Source organism: Chlorocebus sabaeus, chromosome 12, assembly GCF_047675955.1.
Source record: "Chlorocebus sabaeus isolate Y175 chromosome 12, mChlSab1.0.hap1, whole genome shotgun sequence".
Lineage (NCBI taxonomy): Eukaryota > Metazoa > Chordata > Mammalia > Primates > Cercopithecidae > Chlorocebus > Chlorocebus sabaeus.
Window position 1 is genome coordinate 112,148,843 of NC_132915.1, and position 20,554 is coordinate 112,169,396.

Consider the following 20,554-nt stretch of genomic DNA (forward strand, 5'->3'; position numbering starts at 1 on the left):
ACAGGCCAACTGCAAGCTAGAGACTCAGGGGTGGCAGCATGCCTGGGTCCAAGTCTGGAAGCCTCAGAGCCAGCAAAGCTGATGTGCAGCCCCCAGGCCAAGGACAAGGCCAAAGGCCTAAAATCCCCCAGGAGGCCATGGTGCAAGTCCCAGAGTCTAAAAGCCAAAACACCTGGAGTATGATGTCCAAGGACAGGAAGAGAGAAGGTGCCCCACTCAGGAAGGGAGAGAGAGCAGAGAGGGAGAGTCCTCCTCCTCCACCCACACTGAGGGCAGGTTTTCCTTTCTCAAGGCACTGACTCACACCCATCACCCCTGGAAAAGCCCTCAGAGACACACCCAGAAACAATGTTTCACCAGTCACCTAGGCATCTCTCAATCCAGTCAAATTCACACCTGAAATGAACCATCATTAATTCACAGGCAGGAAAAGAGGCTGCATCTTCTAGCTGGTGAGTTCTCACTTGACCTCACTGTGGAGAATGTACTGGTTCTTTGAGATATGCTGCGGTCTCACCTGTGGCCTTAATCGACTGCACGTCTTATAAAGGCTCCGGTGCTTGTCTTTACTGTCTGTAAGTGAGCAGATTCCACAGTGGCTGGTGCACTGGATAAAGCCTGAAGTCCTCTATGGCCTTACTAAATTGTCTGCTTTATCAATCAGTTTCTGCTACATAAGTCAGCAATGTGGCTCTGTCCATTTCTCCTTGTAACTCTGTCATTTTTTGTTTGTTTGTTTGCTTTTTTGAGACAGTCTTGCTCTGTCGCCCAGGCTGGAGTGCAGTGGCGCGATCTCGGCTCACTGCAAGCTCCGCCTCCCGGGTTCACGCCATTCTCCTGCCTCAGCCTGCGGAGTAGCTGGGACTACAGGCCCCTGCCACCTCACCCGGCTAGTCTTCTGTGTTTTTAGTAGAAATAGGGTTTCACCGTGTTAGCCAGGATGGTCTCGATCTCTCAACCTCGTGACCCACCCACCTCGGCCTCCCGAAGTGCTGGGATTACAGACGTGAGCCTCCGCGCCTGGCCATAACTTTGCCATTATTTAAAATCCATTTTGACGTTCTGCTCTTACATATAATGAGTTTCAATACAGTCACACCCCCCATAAACCGTTCACATGATTATAATTGGCAATGAGCCTGCATCCTTAGCAATTCGCTCTGTCGTAAGATCCCCAACAGACATACAGGGCAGGCCGCACACAATGAAGGCAAAGTCAAATTTATGAACTAGAAGGTAGGCTTCAGAAAGCATCCAGGGCCAGATGCGGTGGCTCACACGGAATCCCAGCACTTTGGGAGGCCAAGGCAAGCAGATCGCTTGAACCCAGGAGTTCGAGACCAGCCCGGGCAACATGGCAAAACCCTATCTCCACACACACAAAAAAAAAAATACAAAAGTTAGCCAGGCATGGTTGTATGTGCCTGTAGTCCTGGCTACTAAGGAGGTTGAGGTGGGATAATCACCTGAGCCTGAGAAGTCAAGAGAAGTCAAGGCTGCAGTGAACCATGATCACACCACTGTACTCCACCCTGGGTGACAGAGTGAGTGAGACGTTGTCTCCAAAATAAATAAATAAATAAAATAAAAGGCATCCAGAACTCAGCAGGGAGAATATAAGAGATGAACACATAAAAGAAGGTCCCACGGCCAGGGGTGATGGCTCACGCCTGTAATCCCAGCACTTTGGGAGGCCAAGGCAGGTGGATCACCTGAGGTCACGAGTTCAAGACCAGTCTGGCCAAAATGGTGAAACCCCATCTCTACTAAAAATACAAAAATTAGCTGGCTGTGGTGGCAGACACCTGTAATCCCAGCTACTCGGGAGGCTGAGGTGGGAGAATCGCTTGAACCTGGGAAATGGAGGTTGCAGTGAGTCGAGATCACGCAGTTGCATTCCAGCCTGGGTGACAGAGCAAGACTCCGGCTCAAAAAAAAAAAAAAAAGTGCCAAGATAAGACCTGGGGGATGAAGAAAATCGCAACACAGCTGAAGACTCCATCCCCCGTCTTCTTTAATGTGTCTAGTTCTCTTTTTATGTCCCTCATTTTAAGCATCCTGTTATCTTTCGCCCATGTCCTGGTGCCGAATGAGCTGCAGCACCTGCCTTCCCTGCCTGGTTTCTCATTTCTCAGAGCTCGTCTTCCAGCAGGGGTTCTTCTCAGTGGGCAGCCAGCATCCCCCAGCTCATGGAAATGTCCCTGCATAGCCAAGCTGTGCTTTATCCCTGCCAGGGTCCATGAGCTTCACTAGTCCTAGACTACTTGTTGCACTAACGTTCAACTGGCATTCCCACATCACATGGGTGACACACATCTCAACCGTCCTCTGATCCACCGTGTACCCAAGAGCTGCATTTCCTTTTTTTTTTTTTTTTTTGAGGCGGAGTCTTCACTCTGTCGCCCAGGCTGGAGTGCAGTGGCACCATCTCGGCTCACTGCAAGCTCCGCCTCCCGGGTTCGCACCATTCTCCTGCCTCAGCCTCCCGAGTAGCTGGGACTACAGGCGCCCGCCACCGGGCCCGGCTAATTTTTTGTATTTTTTAGTAGAGACGGGGTTTCACCGTGTTAGCCAGGATGGTCTCGATCTCCTGACCTCGTGATCCGCCCGCCTCGGCCTCCCAAAGTGCAGGGATTACAGGCGTGAGCCACCGCGCCCGGCCATGCATTTCCTCCTTAAAGAGCTTCTCCTCCACATCCCCAGAGCCAAGGGCATCTGTCAGGCCTCCTTGGTTCACTCCTGGGCAGTAGGTGGAGTTTTCCAGTCCTCTTCCCAAGAGGTCCCAGTCACAGCTCCTGATGGCACACAGGCCCAGGGCCAAATGAACATGGAAACTCAGGCCCAGGGGCCCCAGGGCACCTACCTGTCCTCCACTGAGGAGTTTTCACTCAATGACAGATCATCTCCTGGTACCTGAGGCTCTCTCCTTCTTCCTTTTTTTTTTTTTTTTTTTTTGAGACAGAGTCTCGCTCTGTCGCCCAGGCTGGAATGCAGCGGTGCAATCTCGGCTCACCACAGTGTCTGCCTCCCGGGTTCAGACAATTCTGTCTCAGCCTCCCGAGTAGCTGGGACTACAGGCACGTGCCACCACACCCGGCTAATTTTTAGTAGAGATAGGGTTTTGCCCCGTTGGTCAGGCTGGTCTCTAACTCCTGACCTCAGGTGATCCACCTGCCTTGGCCTCCCAAAGTGCTGGGATTACAGGTATGAGCCACCGTGCCCAGCCTCTTCCTTTAAGTGCAGCTATATATTGGTGAAACTATTTTGTCTAAAAAACTATATTTTCCAGCACTTTTACGCTCAGCAGGAACAAGATCAATGTACCCATCGCCTGAAGTCCAACACAAATGCTTCCATATTAGTTCGGGGGGCACCTCTTGGCCTGGTATCTGCCTACTTCAGAATGAAGGGTGCTTAGCAAAACCTAAATCAGAATTCATGCTACCCCTGGCCCCTGTCCAGATACCCACTGTCGTGCTGCTGATAGTCATTCACTGTCTCTCTCCTTGTTGTTAGGTTGTAAATACCTGGAGGGAGATATGCTGTCATCGGAATATCCCCAACACCAAGCGTGTGGCAGTTGTTCATAAATGGTTCATAAACAGACTCAATTTTGCATTAATTTTCCCATCCTCAAACTAAGTTCTAGATGATGTAAATCAGTTGAGGAAGGATTTACAAAAGCTACCCATTCTGAGACATAGGTAAAGTCACAAATACTTTCACACATTACTCAAATACTTTCAAGTACGATTTCTCTCTCCCTCTCCACCACCCCCCGCCCCTGCCCCGGGCTAAGGTGATCATCTCTCCTTAGCCTCCCAAGTAGCTGGGACCACAGGCGTGTACCACCACACCTGGCTAATTTCAAACTGCAGTTTTGTCATCAGATAAAATGCAGGTTAAGTATGAGCACATCATCCCCCAATTTTTTCATCTATAGGCTAACATCCCCATTTATATTAAGGATTCCATTTTCTTTTTTTTTTTTTATATGTGGATTAATGTACACTATAATTTTCTTTTAAGCCTTTCGGGTCTGTTTCAGGGAAGCGTTCTCCACTCACCATCCAGTTTCATCTGCTCTGGGCAATAATAGTGAATCACAGCTAAGAGAGCAGCACCATCACTGCCGTCTCTCATCAAATCCTCCAACAACGGGAAGTAGGGTGACTGCCTAGCAGAAAGGTGCTCTCGTCGATAGCGGACCTGTAGTTGATAAAAGGAAAACGGTCTCTGCATGTGATGTCTCTTCACTACCATATATGTTACAGGCACACTGTTAGATCGAGAATTAACATAACGCCTAACAGACAACATGGAGAACAATTGCAATCATCTAGAAAAAGTTAGAAACGTCTGGATTACGTACTTTGCCTGGAACATATATGTCAAGATCCAAGGAGCTGGGCTTCATAGCTACACTGGGTAACAGCAACTACTTGCCAGCAATACCAGAGCCAGTCTACTCTAAACTGACCTGGAAGCAGAGGCTGCCACTAGTGCAGGCACACATGGGAAAGGAGACAGAACACACACCTACACTACCGAAAGCTGACGTACTAAACACTAACGAGAAACAAGTTAAATGGTGAACATCCTGATGCTAAGAAGACCCAAGTTACTGTTACTTTTCTAAGTAATATCACTAGCCTCAGTCATTAAGAAAAACACAAAACAGCATTAATATTTAGCTTGAGAAATTTCAGAAGCCAGGTTAGACAAAATTTCTCATAACACAACCACCACCACTCTATTAACGGCAATGAAGCATCAGGAGACGAAATCCATGCAAGGTGCTCCAGAAGACAAGTGTCTGCTCAAGGATTCTGTGTTTCTGCATTCAGAGGAAGCCACACGTGTGGCCTTCTGCGCTCCATCAAACCCTCAGATCCGCCCCATATCTGCGTGTCAGCGTACAAGAGTGCAGACACAGGCGACTGAAGGCAGGACACTCAGCCCCAGCCCCACTGCCACACAGCCTGCAGTACACTCGTGTTTTCTGCATTAACAGCCACAATACAGCTTTAAAATATGGCATTTCTTGCCAACCACATTTTCTCCACAGGAGGAAAATACACGATGCAAACTAGAGGAAAAAACCAGTAATCTACAATAAAAATGACTGAATTCTGAGAGTCATGCAGCTGAATCAACTTGAGGAGAAATTGTCTAAAATCAATAATTTCAAGTTGTTATGTCAGTAAGTACATCATACAGAATAATCAATACTGATGTTTAGCAAAAAACATGTGTAACACATTCTCAAATTTAGCAAGAAGGCTTATTTTATGTCAGTAAAATCCGTTTCAGCACACACTTTAACTTGTTTCTCGGGGCCCACGGCACACTCTACAAAACGTGACCCGCCTCATACTGTACCACGCGTGCAAACTCCACGGGTTCCAGCATGCAGTGCACCACAGCATGCGCCAGGCCAGGCTTCCACACAGACAGCAGACACGTGAGGGGTGGCCACAGGCATGCGGGAAAGCACATGGTTTCTTGATTAAAGATGGATGGGGTGGGCTTAAGGTCAGGTGAAACACTCCTGAACTACAAGAGCCCAGGAACTTGTATAGCTGCCTTGCAAATCAGGTGGTTTGAACCTCTAGGCTGTACAGTGTTGAGGTTAGACCTCTAAATCTGTCCGTGTTTCCCAGGCCTTTCCACGCTTCTCCTCACTGACCTACTTACCGAACACTGGGGTCAGAAAGTTAGGGTTACGAACTATCTAATAAAAAAGGATTAAGGGACCTACTGCTCTTGGTAACATGTTTCTGTTTTTATAAAACTCCCAAGTGAAACCTCACTTCCTGTAGGACAGATGAAGTCTGTGGGCCCTTGACTAAATCACATAAGTGCTTTGATATTTAGCTCTTCAGTCTTCAGGATTCAAAAAGTTAAAAGATCTATAATGATTTAAAATGCTTTCTTCTTCCGTCTTATTAATATATTTCAAGAGAAGCAAAACGATCTGTGAGCTCCGCAGCAGAATCTACCGCTGCTCAAAGGAGCCCTGTCTCCCAGCTTACTCCCACTGCTATCGCCTCAAGGACGGACTTCAAAGGAAAATAGGGGCCCAATAATGACACTGAAGGATGCAGGCAGTTAATGGAGTACGCATAAAGCCCTCTGCAAGATCTGCATCCAAAATTCCTGAGACAGGCACCACTGGCACCAAGTACTCTCCCCAGGGGCCTGGGTAACAAACTGGCTCTGCTTCCAGAATGGGCCACCAGGTGGAGCACAACTAGGGTTGGAAAACCAAATGCTATTTTCACCTTTCTTTTTATGTGAAAATTCACACTTAACTACAGAAAGCCAGTGGCCAGGCTGACCTAACTCAGACCCTTTCCTGGCAATAAGGAAATGTCCCTTCGCCACTCCATGCAGACCAAGGCAGCAGGAACAGAGGAGAACAGAGGAATCTGACACGCTGGTGAGAGCCCCTCTCTGCAGCCCTCCAGCCCTAGTCCACCAGGTGCATCACCCACATACCTGGACCACCCAGCTGATGGCTCCTAATAGATGTCATGTTAAATACCACAGTCAGGCAAGGTAACATCAGAAATAACAAAATATAAAGAGTAACTTGGGCAGCTAGACCACTTCTCATTCTCTCTGTATCTATCGCAAAAGAGAACGCCTTCTCATTACATGCATGTTGATTACTTAAAGAAGTAACTAGGAAACTGGGTGAAATGTAACTTAGAGTTCCAAAGTGCCATATTACAAGGCCTATTCAGCTCAGAATCAGGCCAATTCTTGTACTATATAAATAACTCCAAGGTGGGACATTTAAACAACAACAACAATAAAAAAAAAAAACACTTTTGGGTGCGAGCAATTTTTAATGGAAGCAAGTGATCGCGACAGGATGGCTCTGTAGATGGCAGCTGCAGGCTCGGGGTTCACTTACAGGCACTAACTTCCAATACCACTTGGAGGGAGACTGCTCAGGAAGCGAGAGAAGGAAGGCAGGAGAGGAGCATCAGCAGAGCAGGTCCATGTGTGGACGAGGTAACACACACTTCCCCACGGCGTTTACACGGCAGAGGCGGGAGGGCCTCTGGTAAGCAAAGTCTTCCCAGTGTGCGTGGCCATAGGCATGTTGTATTAGCAGATGATTAAAGTGGAAGATCACGAGTCACCTCCACAACACTATTCTTTGCAGTAGCAAAGAATACTTCGGAAACTTGGTATGGGCTGGGTACCAAAAGGCAAGAAGTCAGCTCTGACGTGGGAAGGGCCTAGTGCTTAGTCTGTACCCATGTGTTAAACATGACCATCTGAGGAACAGGGAGGAAGCTCGATGCTTAAGATCCAGACGAGGGAGGCACACCAGGCAGCCTGACACACCTGCCCCCCCAGCTAACAAATGCATGGCCAGGGGCCGGTGCCCCTGGACGGGGAAAAAGGAACAGGGGAAGGCGGCACACTGCCCACCAAAGGTGAGAACTTATAGATGGTCGGGCTGCATCTTGTGTGCACTGAACTGAATGAATTCAGTCACATGTGCTTGCAAAAGAGAAAATAATGTCAGAGGAAGAAAAAGGCTAATGGCTGGAAGGTGCAGCCCAGCCATCACGCCACTTCAGGAGGCATGTAGGGTTCATCCATCAGAGTGATGGCACAGGCACACGGGTACGCCACCAGCTACGCTGCACCTCACGGGCCATTCAAGGACTTTCCGGGGGCATCTTTAGCAGTGGGCAATTTTCCCCTTGTTTGTTGACTTGTGGAAGCTAGCGCCCAGGTGGGCCCTACGTCCCTCACTCAAGGTTCCCAATTCCCCCAAATACCCTCACCCACCATAAAGTTCAATACAAAACACCCCTTCCCAGGGAGAGACGGGGCAGGCTGCCGTGGTCACATCTCACTGAGGTGTGGAGAATCAGCCCACCAGGTGAATCCAAGAGACTAGCTGCTTCTTTGGTGAGTAAAAATAGAGAATAAGCAAATGACGGGAACTAACAGAATTCTTTAAGATTGGGAGCAACATTAACTTAGCGCATTCCAGAGAAACTAAATTCACCCTTTACCTTTTGATGAGCTGGACTCTCCAATAACTGCTGTTTTAATTTCACTTCTTTCTCTGTTATCTCTCTCATTTTAAGATTTACCTAAAGTAGAAGAGAAATGCATTAAAGAGGTAATTGCTGTCCCGCACAACTGTATCTCCACAATTATCCCCCAGAGACCCCCACTTCACCTGATTTACCTCTGACTCCTAGACGTGGGCATTGTTTAGGCCAATTACACAGACACAGAAGTACATGGATGCCCTGTGATCCACAACAAGGTCCACCTGCTACCACCAGGAAACCACCTGCCCCAACCCCCACTCCGACGCCAGCGCAGTGCTCCCCCTTCACCGCGGGGCGGAGTCACTGCATCTTGGCAGTGGTCACTCACCGAACAACTGCTGTCAAACAGCTCAGCTTCTCCAACACCAACAGCAAATGCCACTTACAAAACAGTCTGGTGGAGACATCTCACTGAAGAGCCTAACTTGTGACAGGATGACCAGGTCACACATCCCAGACCATGCAAAAATCATACCAAATCAAATCTAATTATAAAAGTTTAACTATAAACCCCTTACAAATTACTTCAACTTCTTAGAAATTTAAGTATTCTCTCCTATAATTCCTAACTCAATATCAAAATTGCAATTATGAAGTATGGAAAAAACACTCAGCAGTGCTTAAAGGGACGAGGTAAAAGCCATGATCAGACGAAAAGGAACGGAGCTGAATGCTTCGTCATCAAACAACACAGACAAGGGAGTCCAATGCACATCAAATCAGGAGAACGAAAAGTGTCTTTAAAACTAAAAAAAAAGACAAAAAAATCAATATAGATAATGTAAAATTCAATCAATGAGAAAGTAGGAGAAAGGATATTTAAATCCACAACTAAGTTTTGTATGCATGATTGAAAGAGTCCTTCGCAAAGGACGAGTGTGGCTGCTCACACGTATAATCTCAGCTACTCGGAAGGCTGAGGCACGAGGATCATTTGGGCCCAAAAACTGGAGGCCAGCCTGGACAACACAGCAAGACCCTGTCTCTCTTTAAAAAAAAAAAAAAAAAAAAAGGCCTTTGGAAAATCTAATCAAGAAAATGAATGAAAATACCAATACATAACATGAAACAAATAGTCATATTTTTGGAGGAAAGTCAAAGCCACTAAAAAAGCACCATGTAAAAACACATCCTTCTTAAAATGCAAATTAATTTGAAATTTTTAATGAAACTAACATTTCAAAGGAAAATATAATTATACATTACCAAAATATCAAGAAGACTAAACATTGTAAATCAAACATTTGCTTGTAACTCTGATCCCTGTAAAAACAACACAGAAAAGAAAATTGAAAAGCTGAAAATCCACAGGACAAAGAAGGAAAGGGGGAACCCTGTAAGCAAGGGAAAGCTACACAGAGCAGTCAGTGCAGTCCCAGTGCTGGGGAAGAGATGCCAGGCAGCGGCCGTGCAAACACCCCCAAGATGCCTCCCATCCTCAGACCAGAGACAAGGCTGCAGACAAGACAACGGTTGAGAGTCAGTGTCTAAAACAGTTGGAGCAAGAACTGTCAGCCCAGTCCCACCTCATCTCACAAAGCAACCCCAGCAGCACCACAGAATGGAGCCACATTTTCACCTGAAAGAAAATTCAGACAACCTAAAATTCTATATCCAGCCATATCTTTGGAAAATGAGAGCAAAATAATGTCTTTTTCAGAAAAGAAAAAGCTGAGAGAATTCAGTAGAACTGCCTGTAAAAAAAAAAAATGCTAAAAGAAGTTTTTTGGGCTGAAGGAAACGATACAGATGGAAAACAGTTTTATTAAATCTCTACCTTATCGTACAACTTATTTTGTATTCCGTGACCACATGGTCAGCAGGCACCAAGCACCTCTCCTGTGGACCAAATGACAACAGTGACCTTGTGACATGCATCTGTGCACCTGACTTGAGTTACAAGCTGAGCCACTAACAAATCAGTTATTCATATTTGCAAACGTGTTAAGACATCATCTAAAAACCAAAGAAGTGTTTGTTTTTTTTTTTTAATGAATGTCTGTCACTAAAGCAAAACTACTTGTTTCCAGTAGTAAAATATGAATTTCAGGAAAAAAAATTAAATTTTGGAAAACTTATTTCTGCCACCAAAAGCTAGATAACTTCCTAATACATAAAGGCTTTTCTGATGAGATTGACGATTTTTTTTTTTTTTTTGAGACGGTGTCTCACTCTGTTGCCCAGGCTGGAGTGCAGTGGCACGATCTCGGCTCACTGCAAGCTCCTCCTCCCGGGTTCACACATGGCAAGGTTCTCTCCTGCCTTAGCCTCCCGAGTAGCTGGGACTACAGGCGCCCGCTACCATGCCCCGCTAATTTTTTGTATTTTTAGTAGAGACGGGGTTTCACCGTGTTAGCCAGGATGTTCTCGATCTCCTGACCTCGTGATCCACCTGCGTTGGCCTCCCAAAGTGCTGGGATTACAGGCATGAGCCACCACGCCCGGCCGAGATTGGTGATATTAAAGAATATAAGTTTTGATACTGTAACATGAAGTGTGACAACATTTGGAAGATCTACATAACTCAGTGAAACAATTTTCCAAATGACCAAAGCATGAAGGTGCAAAACCCTGGGTGGGTAAAAAGTCCAGGAAGAATGCAGGAACCAGAAATGGTTACTATAGCAATAATAGAGTGTAAAAAACTCACTGATCTAGTACCCAGAATCTACAAAAGAGCAATGCAATAATAAAAAGGCAATCCAATTTTTAAATAGGCAAAGGGTATGAATTCCTCCAAAGAAGATATACAGCCAGGCACGGTGGCCCACACCTGTAATCCCAGCACTTGGGGAGGCCAAAGCAGGTGGATCTCTCAAACTCAGGAGTTCGAGACCAGCCCGGGCAACATGACGAAACCCTGTCTCTACAAAAAATACAAAAATTAGGTGTGGCGGCCCACACCTGTAATCCTAGTTACTTGAGAGGCTGAGGCAGGAGAACTGCTTGAACCCAAGAGGCAGAAGTTGCAGTGAGCCGAGATCGCATCACTGCACTCCAGCCTGGGCGAAAGAGTGAGACACTGTCTCAAAAAAAAAAAAAAAAAAGCCAGAAAACAAATGTTAGCAAGGATGGGGAAAACTAGAACCTTCAGATGCAGCTAGTGGGAATGTAAAATGGCACAGCTGCTGTGGAAGACAGTCTGGAAGTTCCTCAAAAAGCTAAACACAGAATGAATACATGACCCAGCAATTCCACCCCACGTACATACCCAAGAGAAATGAAAACATATATTCACATAGGAAACTTGTACATGAAAGCAACATTATTCACAACAGCCAAAACGCAGAAACACCACAAATGCCCATCAATTGATAAATGAATAAACAAAATAAGGTGTAAGCACACAGTGGAATATTATTCAGGCATGAAAAGGAATGAAACACTGACACTCGCTACAACACGGATGAACCCTGGAAACATGCTCCGTGAAAGATGCCAGGCATGGAAGATCACATACTATATGATACCATTCATGAAAACTGTCCATCCAGACTGAGCAAACCCATGGATACGGAGTAGACTGGTGGTTGCCAGGGGCTGAGGAGGGAATGAGGTCTGGCTGCTAATAGGTACAGAGAGTTTTTCAGGAGGGATAAAAATGCTCTGGAATTAGCCAGTGATTATGACTATATAGCTGATATGGTTTGGCTCTGTGTCCCCACCCAAATCTTACCTCAAACTGCAATCCCCATAATTCCCACATGTTGAGGGAGGGACGAGGTGGGAGGTGACTGGATCATGGGGAGGTTTTCCCCATGCTGTTCTTGTGATAGTGAGCGAGCTCTCATAAGATCCGATGGTTTCATAAGGCAGTTTTCCCCACTCTTGCTTGCTCTCTCACACCTGCCACCATGTAAGATGTGCCTCTTTCCCTTCCGCCATGATTGTAAGTTTCCTGAGGCCTCCCCAGCCATGTGGAACTGAGTCAATTAAACCTCTTTTCTTTATAAATTACCCAGTCTTGGACAGTTCTTTAGGCAGTGTGAAAACAGATTAATACAACATCCTTATGAATATATTAAAAACCACTGACTAGGCCAGGCACAATGGCTCACACCTGTAATCCCAGCACTTTGGGAGCCCGAGGCAGGCGGATCAATTGAGGCCAGGATATCAAGACAAGCCTGGCCAACATGGCAAAAACCTTGCCTCTACAAAAAATAAAAAAATCACCCAGGCACAGTACCACACACCTGTAATCTCAGTTACTCGGGAGGCTAAGGCAGGAGAATCCCTTGAACCCAGGAGGCAGAGGCGATAGTGAGCCAAGATCACACCACGGCACTCCAGCCTAGGTGACAGAGCCAGTCTCTCTCTCTCTCTCTCTCAAAAAAACAAAACAAAACAAAACAAAAATCCACTGACTAGTACACTTTAACAATAGTGAAGTTTATGGCATGTGAATTATCTCTCAAATTTTTAAAAACATTAATGGACGATAGTTTCAAATTCCACATAATAATCTTTGAGAAACTATTGTTTGTCAAGTTTTGGTGTAACAGCAAAAACAGATTTGCATACTTCTCAGAAAAGACTGAAAATACTATCCCCTCTTCCAATTATATATCTACATGAAGCCAGATTTTGTTCATGAACTTCAATAAAAACAACATATTGTAACAGATTAAATGCAAAAGCAGATAGGAGAATCAGTTATCTTCTCGCAAGCCAGATAGTAAGACACTTGCAAAACTGTAAAATACTGCCATCTTCTTTATTTATTTCCTTAATTTATTCTGAGATGGGGGTCTCACCCTGTCACCCCGGCTGAAGTGCAGTGGCATGATCATGGCTCACTGCAGCCTCAATCTCCCTGGCTCAAGCAATCCTCCTGCTTCAGTCTCCCAAGTAGCTGGGACTACAGGTACACACCACCATGCCTGGTTAATTTTAATAATTTTTGTAGATGGGGTCTCACCATGTTGTCAGGGATGGTCTTGAACTCCTGGGCTCAAGAAATCCTCCCACCTCAGCCTACCAAAGTGCTGAGATTCCAGATGTGAGCCACACACAGCCCCTTCTAATTTGTTTTGAAAAATAGTTATTTTTCACTAAAACATTATTAGTATTAATATGAAATCAACTTACTGTTATTTTTAAATAAGTATTTTTAAACTTTCTGATTTTTAACTTCTAGTATGGCAAACATTGATAGATTAAGATTGTCTTTACAAGTTCGCTAAGATGCATTAGCTCACACCTGTAATCCCAGAACTCTGGGAGACCAAGGCAGGAAGCTCGCTGGAGGTCAGGTGTTTGAGAACAGCCTGGGCAACACAGCAAGGCCCCATCTCTATCAAAAAAAAAAAAAAAAATGTAAGTTATCTGAGGTCCACAGCAATTTAAGAGTATAAAGAGGTCCTGGCGAGGCGCGGTGGCTCACGCCTGTAATCCCAGCACTTTAGGAGACCAAGGTGGGCAGATCACCTGAGGTCGGAAGTTCGAGACCAGCCTGACCAACATGGAGAAACTCCATCTCTACTAAAAATACAAAACTAGCTGGGCATAGTGGCAGGTGCCTGTAATCCCAGCTACTCCGGAGGCTGTCAGGAGAACTGCCTGAACCCAGGAGGGGGAGGTTGCAGTGAACCGAGATCATGCCATTGCACTCCAACCTGGGTAACAAGAGCGAAACTCCATCTCAAAAAAAAAAAAGAAATAAAAGAAAAATAAAAAAGAAAAGGTCCTGAGACCAAAATGTGTGAAACTCTTGATGTATGCAATGGAATTAAGAACAACAAGAATGGAAATTATATAGATAAATATTAATGACTTTTGTTCTCAATTTTTAAATACTTTAAAAGACAAAAGAAAGCCATAACAGCACAGCTGGGGTTGCAGCAAAATGAATGACAACAGTGACACAAAGGTCAGCAAGGAAAAGACACATCTTCTATCTGTGCAGTGGCATCACTTTGACTTGCAGGCAGCCTGCGATGGTCTAAAGATGCAGACAGGAACCCTAAAGCAACCCCTACACAATACTGGAGGATAAAAGGGAATACTAAAAAAAATCCAAAATAAGCCTTAAAAGAGGAAAGAAAAAGAAAAGAGATAAACAGAAACAGACCAGATGGTAAAACCAAGCCTTATGGATAATCACATTAAATGCAATTGGTTCAAACACTCCAAGAGATTATCAGATGAATAAAAAAGCAAGAGCAACTATACAGCATCTATAAAAAATTCACTTTAAAGAGAAAGACAACGAAAGGTTAAAAGTGAAAGGAATGAAACACACCGTGCAGCCACTATTCACAAGCACTCTTGAATCCACATCCACATTAAATGAAGTAGACTTTTGGGACAACGATTATCACCAGTGATAAAAAGCAACATCTCATAATGACAAAAGGGTTAATTCATCAACTAATATCAAAAACATGAATATGTGTAAACATAACAGACTTTGAAAACACACAAAGCAAAAACTGACAGAACCAAACGGCAGGTTACAAGCGCACAGCTCAGGACCTTCCACCCTCCTCTCAGATTAACCTACTAATAGGACCAAAAACAGGAAAACGGTGAAGGAGACGCAACCACTACCAACAACCAATCTGCACTGACACTGAAGACACGCTACCTTCAAACAGCAGAATATTCTTTTCAAATGCATATTAAACATTCTGCAATGGAAGGCACGTGGCGGACCCTAAGTCCCAATAAACTTAAAAGGTTGAAAATCACACAGAGTATGTTCCCTGACAACAGAATTAAACCAGAAATCACAACACAAAAAGCTATCTAGAACCTTTCTTTAAGTGTCTGGAAGTTAAACATCCAACTTCTAGATAACCCAGTGATAAAACAAGAACCCACAGGAGAAACAAAATATTTTAAAGAGAATGATGAAAGACATGGCCTAAAAAAATACGTAACGCACAGCTAAAGCACTGCTTAGAGAGGAATCAACAGCTTTAAATACCTGTCTTAAAAATGAAAAATGGCTTCAATAACTAACTCCCCCCTTAAAAAATTAGACAAGGAGAACAAATTAAACCCAGAATAGAAAATAATAATAAAGGTAAAAGGAAATTAAGTATTAAATAGAGAAAATAAAAACTAAAAGCAGATTTTTAGAAGATTAATAAACTTGATAAATCGGACTAATCAACGTAAAGAAAAATAAAAGAAATTGCCAACCTCAGGAAACAAACAGGACTCTGTCACTAGAGATCGCAGGTATATTAAAAGGAAAATAAAGAAATACAAATCTTATGCCAATGAATTCAACTACTTAAATAAAACTGACCCCTTGAAAGTCACAAATTACCAAAGCTGACACAATGCTACATAGAAAATCTATTATCATATGTATATTAAAGAAATTAAATCATAATTAAAATCTTCTAGGAAAACTCCACTTCCAGATTGCTTTACCAGTGAATTTAATATTTAATTTCCTTTTACCTTATTAATACTTCCCAACTCACTTTTTTAGCCCAACATTACTCTGACACCAAAACAAGAGAAATACATTATGAGAAAAAAAACTACAGACCAATATCTGCCAAGAACATTGACACGAAAATCATCAACAATACATTAGCAAATAGGATCCATCAATATACAAAACAAATAATAAACACAACCAATTTGTATCTGTCCTGGGGATGGAAGGGCTGGTTCAACATCTGAAAATTAATTAACATAAATCATTGTATCAACACACTAAAAATGAAAAGCCATATAATCATCATCTCAATAAATACAGAAAAGGCATCTGACAAAATTCAATATGTATTCGTGAAAAAAATACCCTAAGCAAACTCAAAATAGAAGGGAACTCCTGGCCAGGGGTCGGAGGCCGAGGTGGGCGGATCCTTTGAGCTCACGAGTTCGAGATCAGCCTGGTCAACATGGCAAAAATCCCCTCTACAAAAACTGTTTTAAAACTTAGCCAGGTGTGGTGGTGTGTGCCTGTAGTCCCAGCTATTCAGGAGGCTGAGGCAGAAGGACTGCTTGAGCTCAGGAGGATGAGGCTACAGTGAGCTATGATCATACCACTGTACTCCAGCCTGGGCCACAGGGTGAGACCATGCCTCAAAAAAAAAAAGAGGGGGGCACAGGGGCAGGGAACTCCTAATAAAGGGCACCGATGAAAAAAAATTACAACCAACATTCATCATTTCAATGGTTAATACAGCAAATCTTTATTCCCTAAGATTAAGTGCAAACAAAAATGTCTTCTTTCACCAATTCTATTCAACGTTCTACCTGAGGTACTAAACAGCGCAGTAAGGAAAAAAATCCTTTATAATTAAAAAAGAGCATACACCTTAAATAGCAATACAAATGACTTTATACACAGACAACATGATCACATACGTAGAAAATCTTAAGGAATTTTCTCAATGCCACTAGAACAAATAAGTTGAGCAAGGTCACAAAATATAAAGTCAATATACAAATTATTAATTACGTTTCTACAGACTAGTAACAAACAACTGGAAAATGAAATTAGGAGAACACCATTTATAACAGAATCCAAAACACAAAAGAGAATAAAGTTAAACTATACACAAAACGTTACCCTGAAAAACCATGAAACATGGCTGAGAGAAGCTGTGAAGCTGTCAAGTCTACACAAAATGAGAGATACAAGCATGTCTGTGGGGACCTAGAATAGTAAAAACAATTTTTTTTTTTTTCCCTGAAACGGAGTTTCACTCTTGTCACCCAGGCTGGAGTGCAGTGGCATGATCTCGGCTCACTGCAACCTCTGCTTCCCAGGTTCAAGAGATTCTCCTGTCTCAACCTCCCGAGTAGCTAGGATTACAGGCATGCACCACCATGCCTGGCTAGTTTTTTGTATTTTAAGTAGAGATGGGGTTTCACCATGTTAGGCAGGCTGATCTCGAACTCCTGACCTCAAGTGACCCACCCACCTCAGCCGCTCAAAGCACTGAGATTACAGGTGTGAGCCACCACACCCAGCCAAAAACAATTATTTTTTAATACAAAGGATATGGCTGGAAGACTTAACATTGTCCAATTACAAGTATTCCTATAAACCAGACACAAACATCAGTGGAACAGAACAGAATCCAGAAACAGACTCACACATATTTGGTTTACTGATTTTCAACAAAGCTGTCAAAGTAATTCAATAAGGAAGGAAAAATCTCTTCCATAAATGGTTTCAGAATTGCTATCTATATAAAGAAAAAAATGAATCTCAACCCTTCCCTCACATCATTCATAAAAATGAACTCAAAATGGGTCACAGAGGCAAACGTAAGAGCTAAAACAATAAAACTTCTAGAAGAAAACACAGGAGAAACTCCTCACAACCTTGGAGTTGGTCAAGATTTCTTCTATAAGACACAAAAGGACAAACCATAAAAGGAAATACTGATAAATCAGGCTACAAAGAAAACTTTAAAAGCCTTTGCTTGGTTTTTGAAACACAGTCTTGCTGTGTCGTCCAGACTAGAGTGCAGTGGCATGATCTCAGCTCACTGCAACCTCCACCTCCCTGGTTCAACTCTTGCCTGCCTCAGTTTCCCGAGTGGCTGGGATTACAGGCGCCTGCCATCATGCCTGACTAATTTTGGTATTTTTAGTAGACACAGGGTTTCACCACTTTTGGCCAAGCTGGTCTTGAACTCCTGACCTCAGGCAATCTGCCCGCCTCGGCCTCCTAAAGTGCTGTGATTACAGGTGTGAACCACCACACCCTGCCAACCTTTGCTTTTTAACAGACACTGTTAAGGAAACAAAAAGGTGGCCAGCCTGGGAGAAGATCTTCATGATACATATATCTGACAAGGCACTTGATTCTCAATATATATATTTCTAAAAACTCTTGCAACTTGATAAGACAACCCAGTTAAAAACTGGGCAAAATATTTGAAAAAGCACCTCACAAAAGAATGGAGACAAGCATCTTAGGAACACACAAATTAAAATGACAATGAGAGACAGTTACACATCCACTCAAAGGGCTAAAGAGAAAAGACGGACGATAACAAATGTAGAGCAACTGGAATTCTATCTTGCTAGTGAGAGTTCTAAATGCTACAATCATTGGAAAACATTTTGGCCAATTATTTTGAAGACTGAACTTATACTTATATTAAGTTATATATACTCATCACATGACCCAGCGATTCTACTCCTAAATTTTTACTTAAAGAAATAAAAATATGGCTGGGCACAGTAGCTGACACCTGTAATCCCAGCACTTTGGGAGGCTAAGATGGGTGGATCATCTGAGGTCAGGAGTTCAAGACCAGCCTGGCCAACATGGTGAAACCCCGTCCCTACTAAAAATACAAAAATTAGCCAGGTGTGGCGGCGGGCAACTGTAATCTCAGCTACCTGGAGGCTGAGGCAAGAGAATTGCTTGAACCCAGGAGGCGAAGGGTGCAGTGAGCCGAGACCTCACCACTGACCCTCTAGCCTGGGCGGCAGGGTGAGACTACGTCTAAAAACAAAAAAGAGAGAGAGAAATAAAAATATATCTGCACACAGAGACTTGCACGCAAATGTCCCTAGTCGTTTTATTCAAAATCGGCAAAAACTGGAAACAACCCACGTGTCCGTCAACAGGTGGACGGATAAACGAACCAGGGTATGCACACGATGGAACTCCACCAAGCTCCAGCAGAACTTCCGACAGACGCAGCGCCATGCGCCAGTCTCAGAAACACTTGGTTCACTGGAAGAAGTCAAACACAAGAAGAGCACGTGCCACACAACTTCACTTTTATCAAAACCAATCCACAGTGAAGAAGGCAGATGAGTAGTTACCTGCATTGGGGTAGAGGATTAACTGCAAAGGACCATGGAAGAGCTTGTTGAGGGTGATGGAAACATTACCTTGATTGTGGCGAATGCTAAACAAACGATTGCTTATCAAACCTCAAGGAAACAGATCCACTGACTTCATATAAAATACATCTCGGCCGGGCGCGGTGGCTCAAGCTTGTAATCCCAGCACTTTGGGAGGCCGAGACGGGTGGATCACAAGGTCAGGAGATCGAGACCATCCTGGCTAACATGGTGAAATCCCGTCTCTACTAAAAAAATACAAAAAACTAGCTGGGCGCCGTGGCGGGCGCCTGTAGTCCCAGCTACTTGGGAGGCTGAGGCAGGAGAATGCCGTAAACCCGGGAGGCGGAGCTTGCAGTGAGCTGAGATCCGGCCACTGCACTCCAGCCTGGGCGACAGAGCGAGACTCCGTCTCGAAAAAATAACATAACATAACATAACATAACATAACATAACATAACATAACATACATCTCAGTACAGCTGTCTTTAAAAAAAAAAAAAAAAAAAAAAGACAAAAAGAGGCCAGGAGTGGTGGCTCACACCTGTAATCCCACCATTTTGGGAAGCCAAGGCAGGAGAATTGCTTGAGCCCAGTAGTTCAAAACGAGCCTGGGCAATATAGCAAGACCACGTCTCTAATTTAAAAAAAAAAAAATTTAATCAGCCAGGCACTGTGGTGCATGCCTGTAATCCCAGCTACTCAGGAGGCTGGGGTGGGAGAATTGCTTGAGCCTGGGAGGTCAGGCTGCAGTGAGCCGCAATGGCACAACTACGCTCCAGCCCGGGCCACAGAACGAGACTCTGTCTCCAAAAAAAAAAAAAACAGAGAGAAAGAGACAACAACTGGCTGGGCATCAATAAAAAATAAGAAGAGCCCCTGCAAGGTGGTTCACGGTGAAACTTCAGAGCACCCAGGAAGGAGGAGAACCTGAGTGGGGTCATCTGGGTCACACACAGGACAGGGAACCCACACAGTAGCGGATTCCTCAGCCTGGAAGACAGAAGACATTTGGGCAACCCCCTCAAGCTGGGGAAAGTGCTTCCATCTAGTTACAAAATCACCAAGGAAAGGTGGAGGAAGGCTCCTTCAGAAGCTCTCTCAGAAATGGTCACGGAAATGCACAGCATCAGCCTTTCCTCAGACGGCAGGAAGGCTCCTGCACCCAGGGTGGGGACCCCAGCCAGGAGGAGGCGGGTGAGCGGCCTGGAGCAGAGGTGAAGGGAGGAAAGTTCAAGATGGCAGACACGCAGGTGGCCGGAGCAGAAACCATGCAGGCAGGGGCAGGACACAGTCCCAGAGGGATGCCACAAGACTCAGAACGTGGCCATTCCCCCACAGCTGCTGCAGAGGACGACACAGAGCCAAACCCAAGGAGGGAGTGACCCAGGTGTGGGTGTGAGAAGCTGAAACCTGCACTCAAATGCAGCTGCGCACAGCAGGCATCTTGGAAACATGGTACCTATGCCCAAAAGGAATTCAGACCTTATGCATCAAAGAATTGATGCTGGAGAAAAAACTCACCCTTATGGAAATCATACCAACCGCCCCAAGTTTATTAAACATGCAGCAATTTCCACTGGGGAGAAAACCCACCTGAACAGTGTAAGCTTTGGGGCACAGCTCAAAGCCAGTGAAGCATCTGAGAACCCATCATGGAGAGTGCCTAGGAACACAGTGCG

General features: G+C 44.4%; 1 protein-coding gene across 6 annotated transcripts in view; it reads right to left on the minus strand.

Annotated features, from left to right (window-relative positions):
* The window catches only part of CAMSAP1 (calmodulin regulated spectrin associated protein 1), a 103,792-nt gene that overhangs the window by 53,497 nt on the left and 29,741 nt on the right, over positions 1–20,554 (minus strand). For 3 of the 6 annotated variants that reach the window (XM_037987010.2, XM_037987011.2, XM_037987013.2), the window contains 3 exons: positions 8,046–8,126; positions 6,923–6,955; positions 4,068–4,209 (listed from right to left, as the gene is read on the minus strand). In XM_037987010.2, the coding sequence (XP_037842938.2) occupies positions 4,068–4,209; positions 6,923–6,955; positions 8,046–8,126 (256 nt within the window). Of the gene's footprint in view, positions 1–4,067; positions 4,210–5,382; positions 6,864–6,922; positions 6,956–8,045; positions 8,127–20,554 lie in introns of those variants that run through there. The other 3 variants (XM_008005665.3, XM_008005666.3, XM_073022093.1) reach the window with 3 other exon arrangements.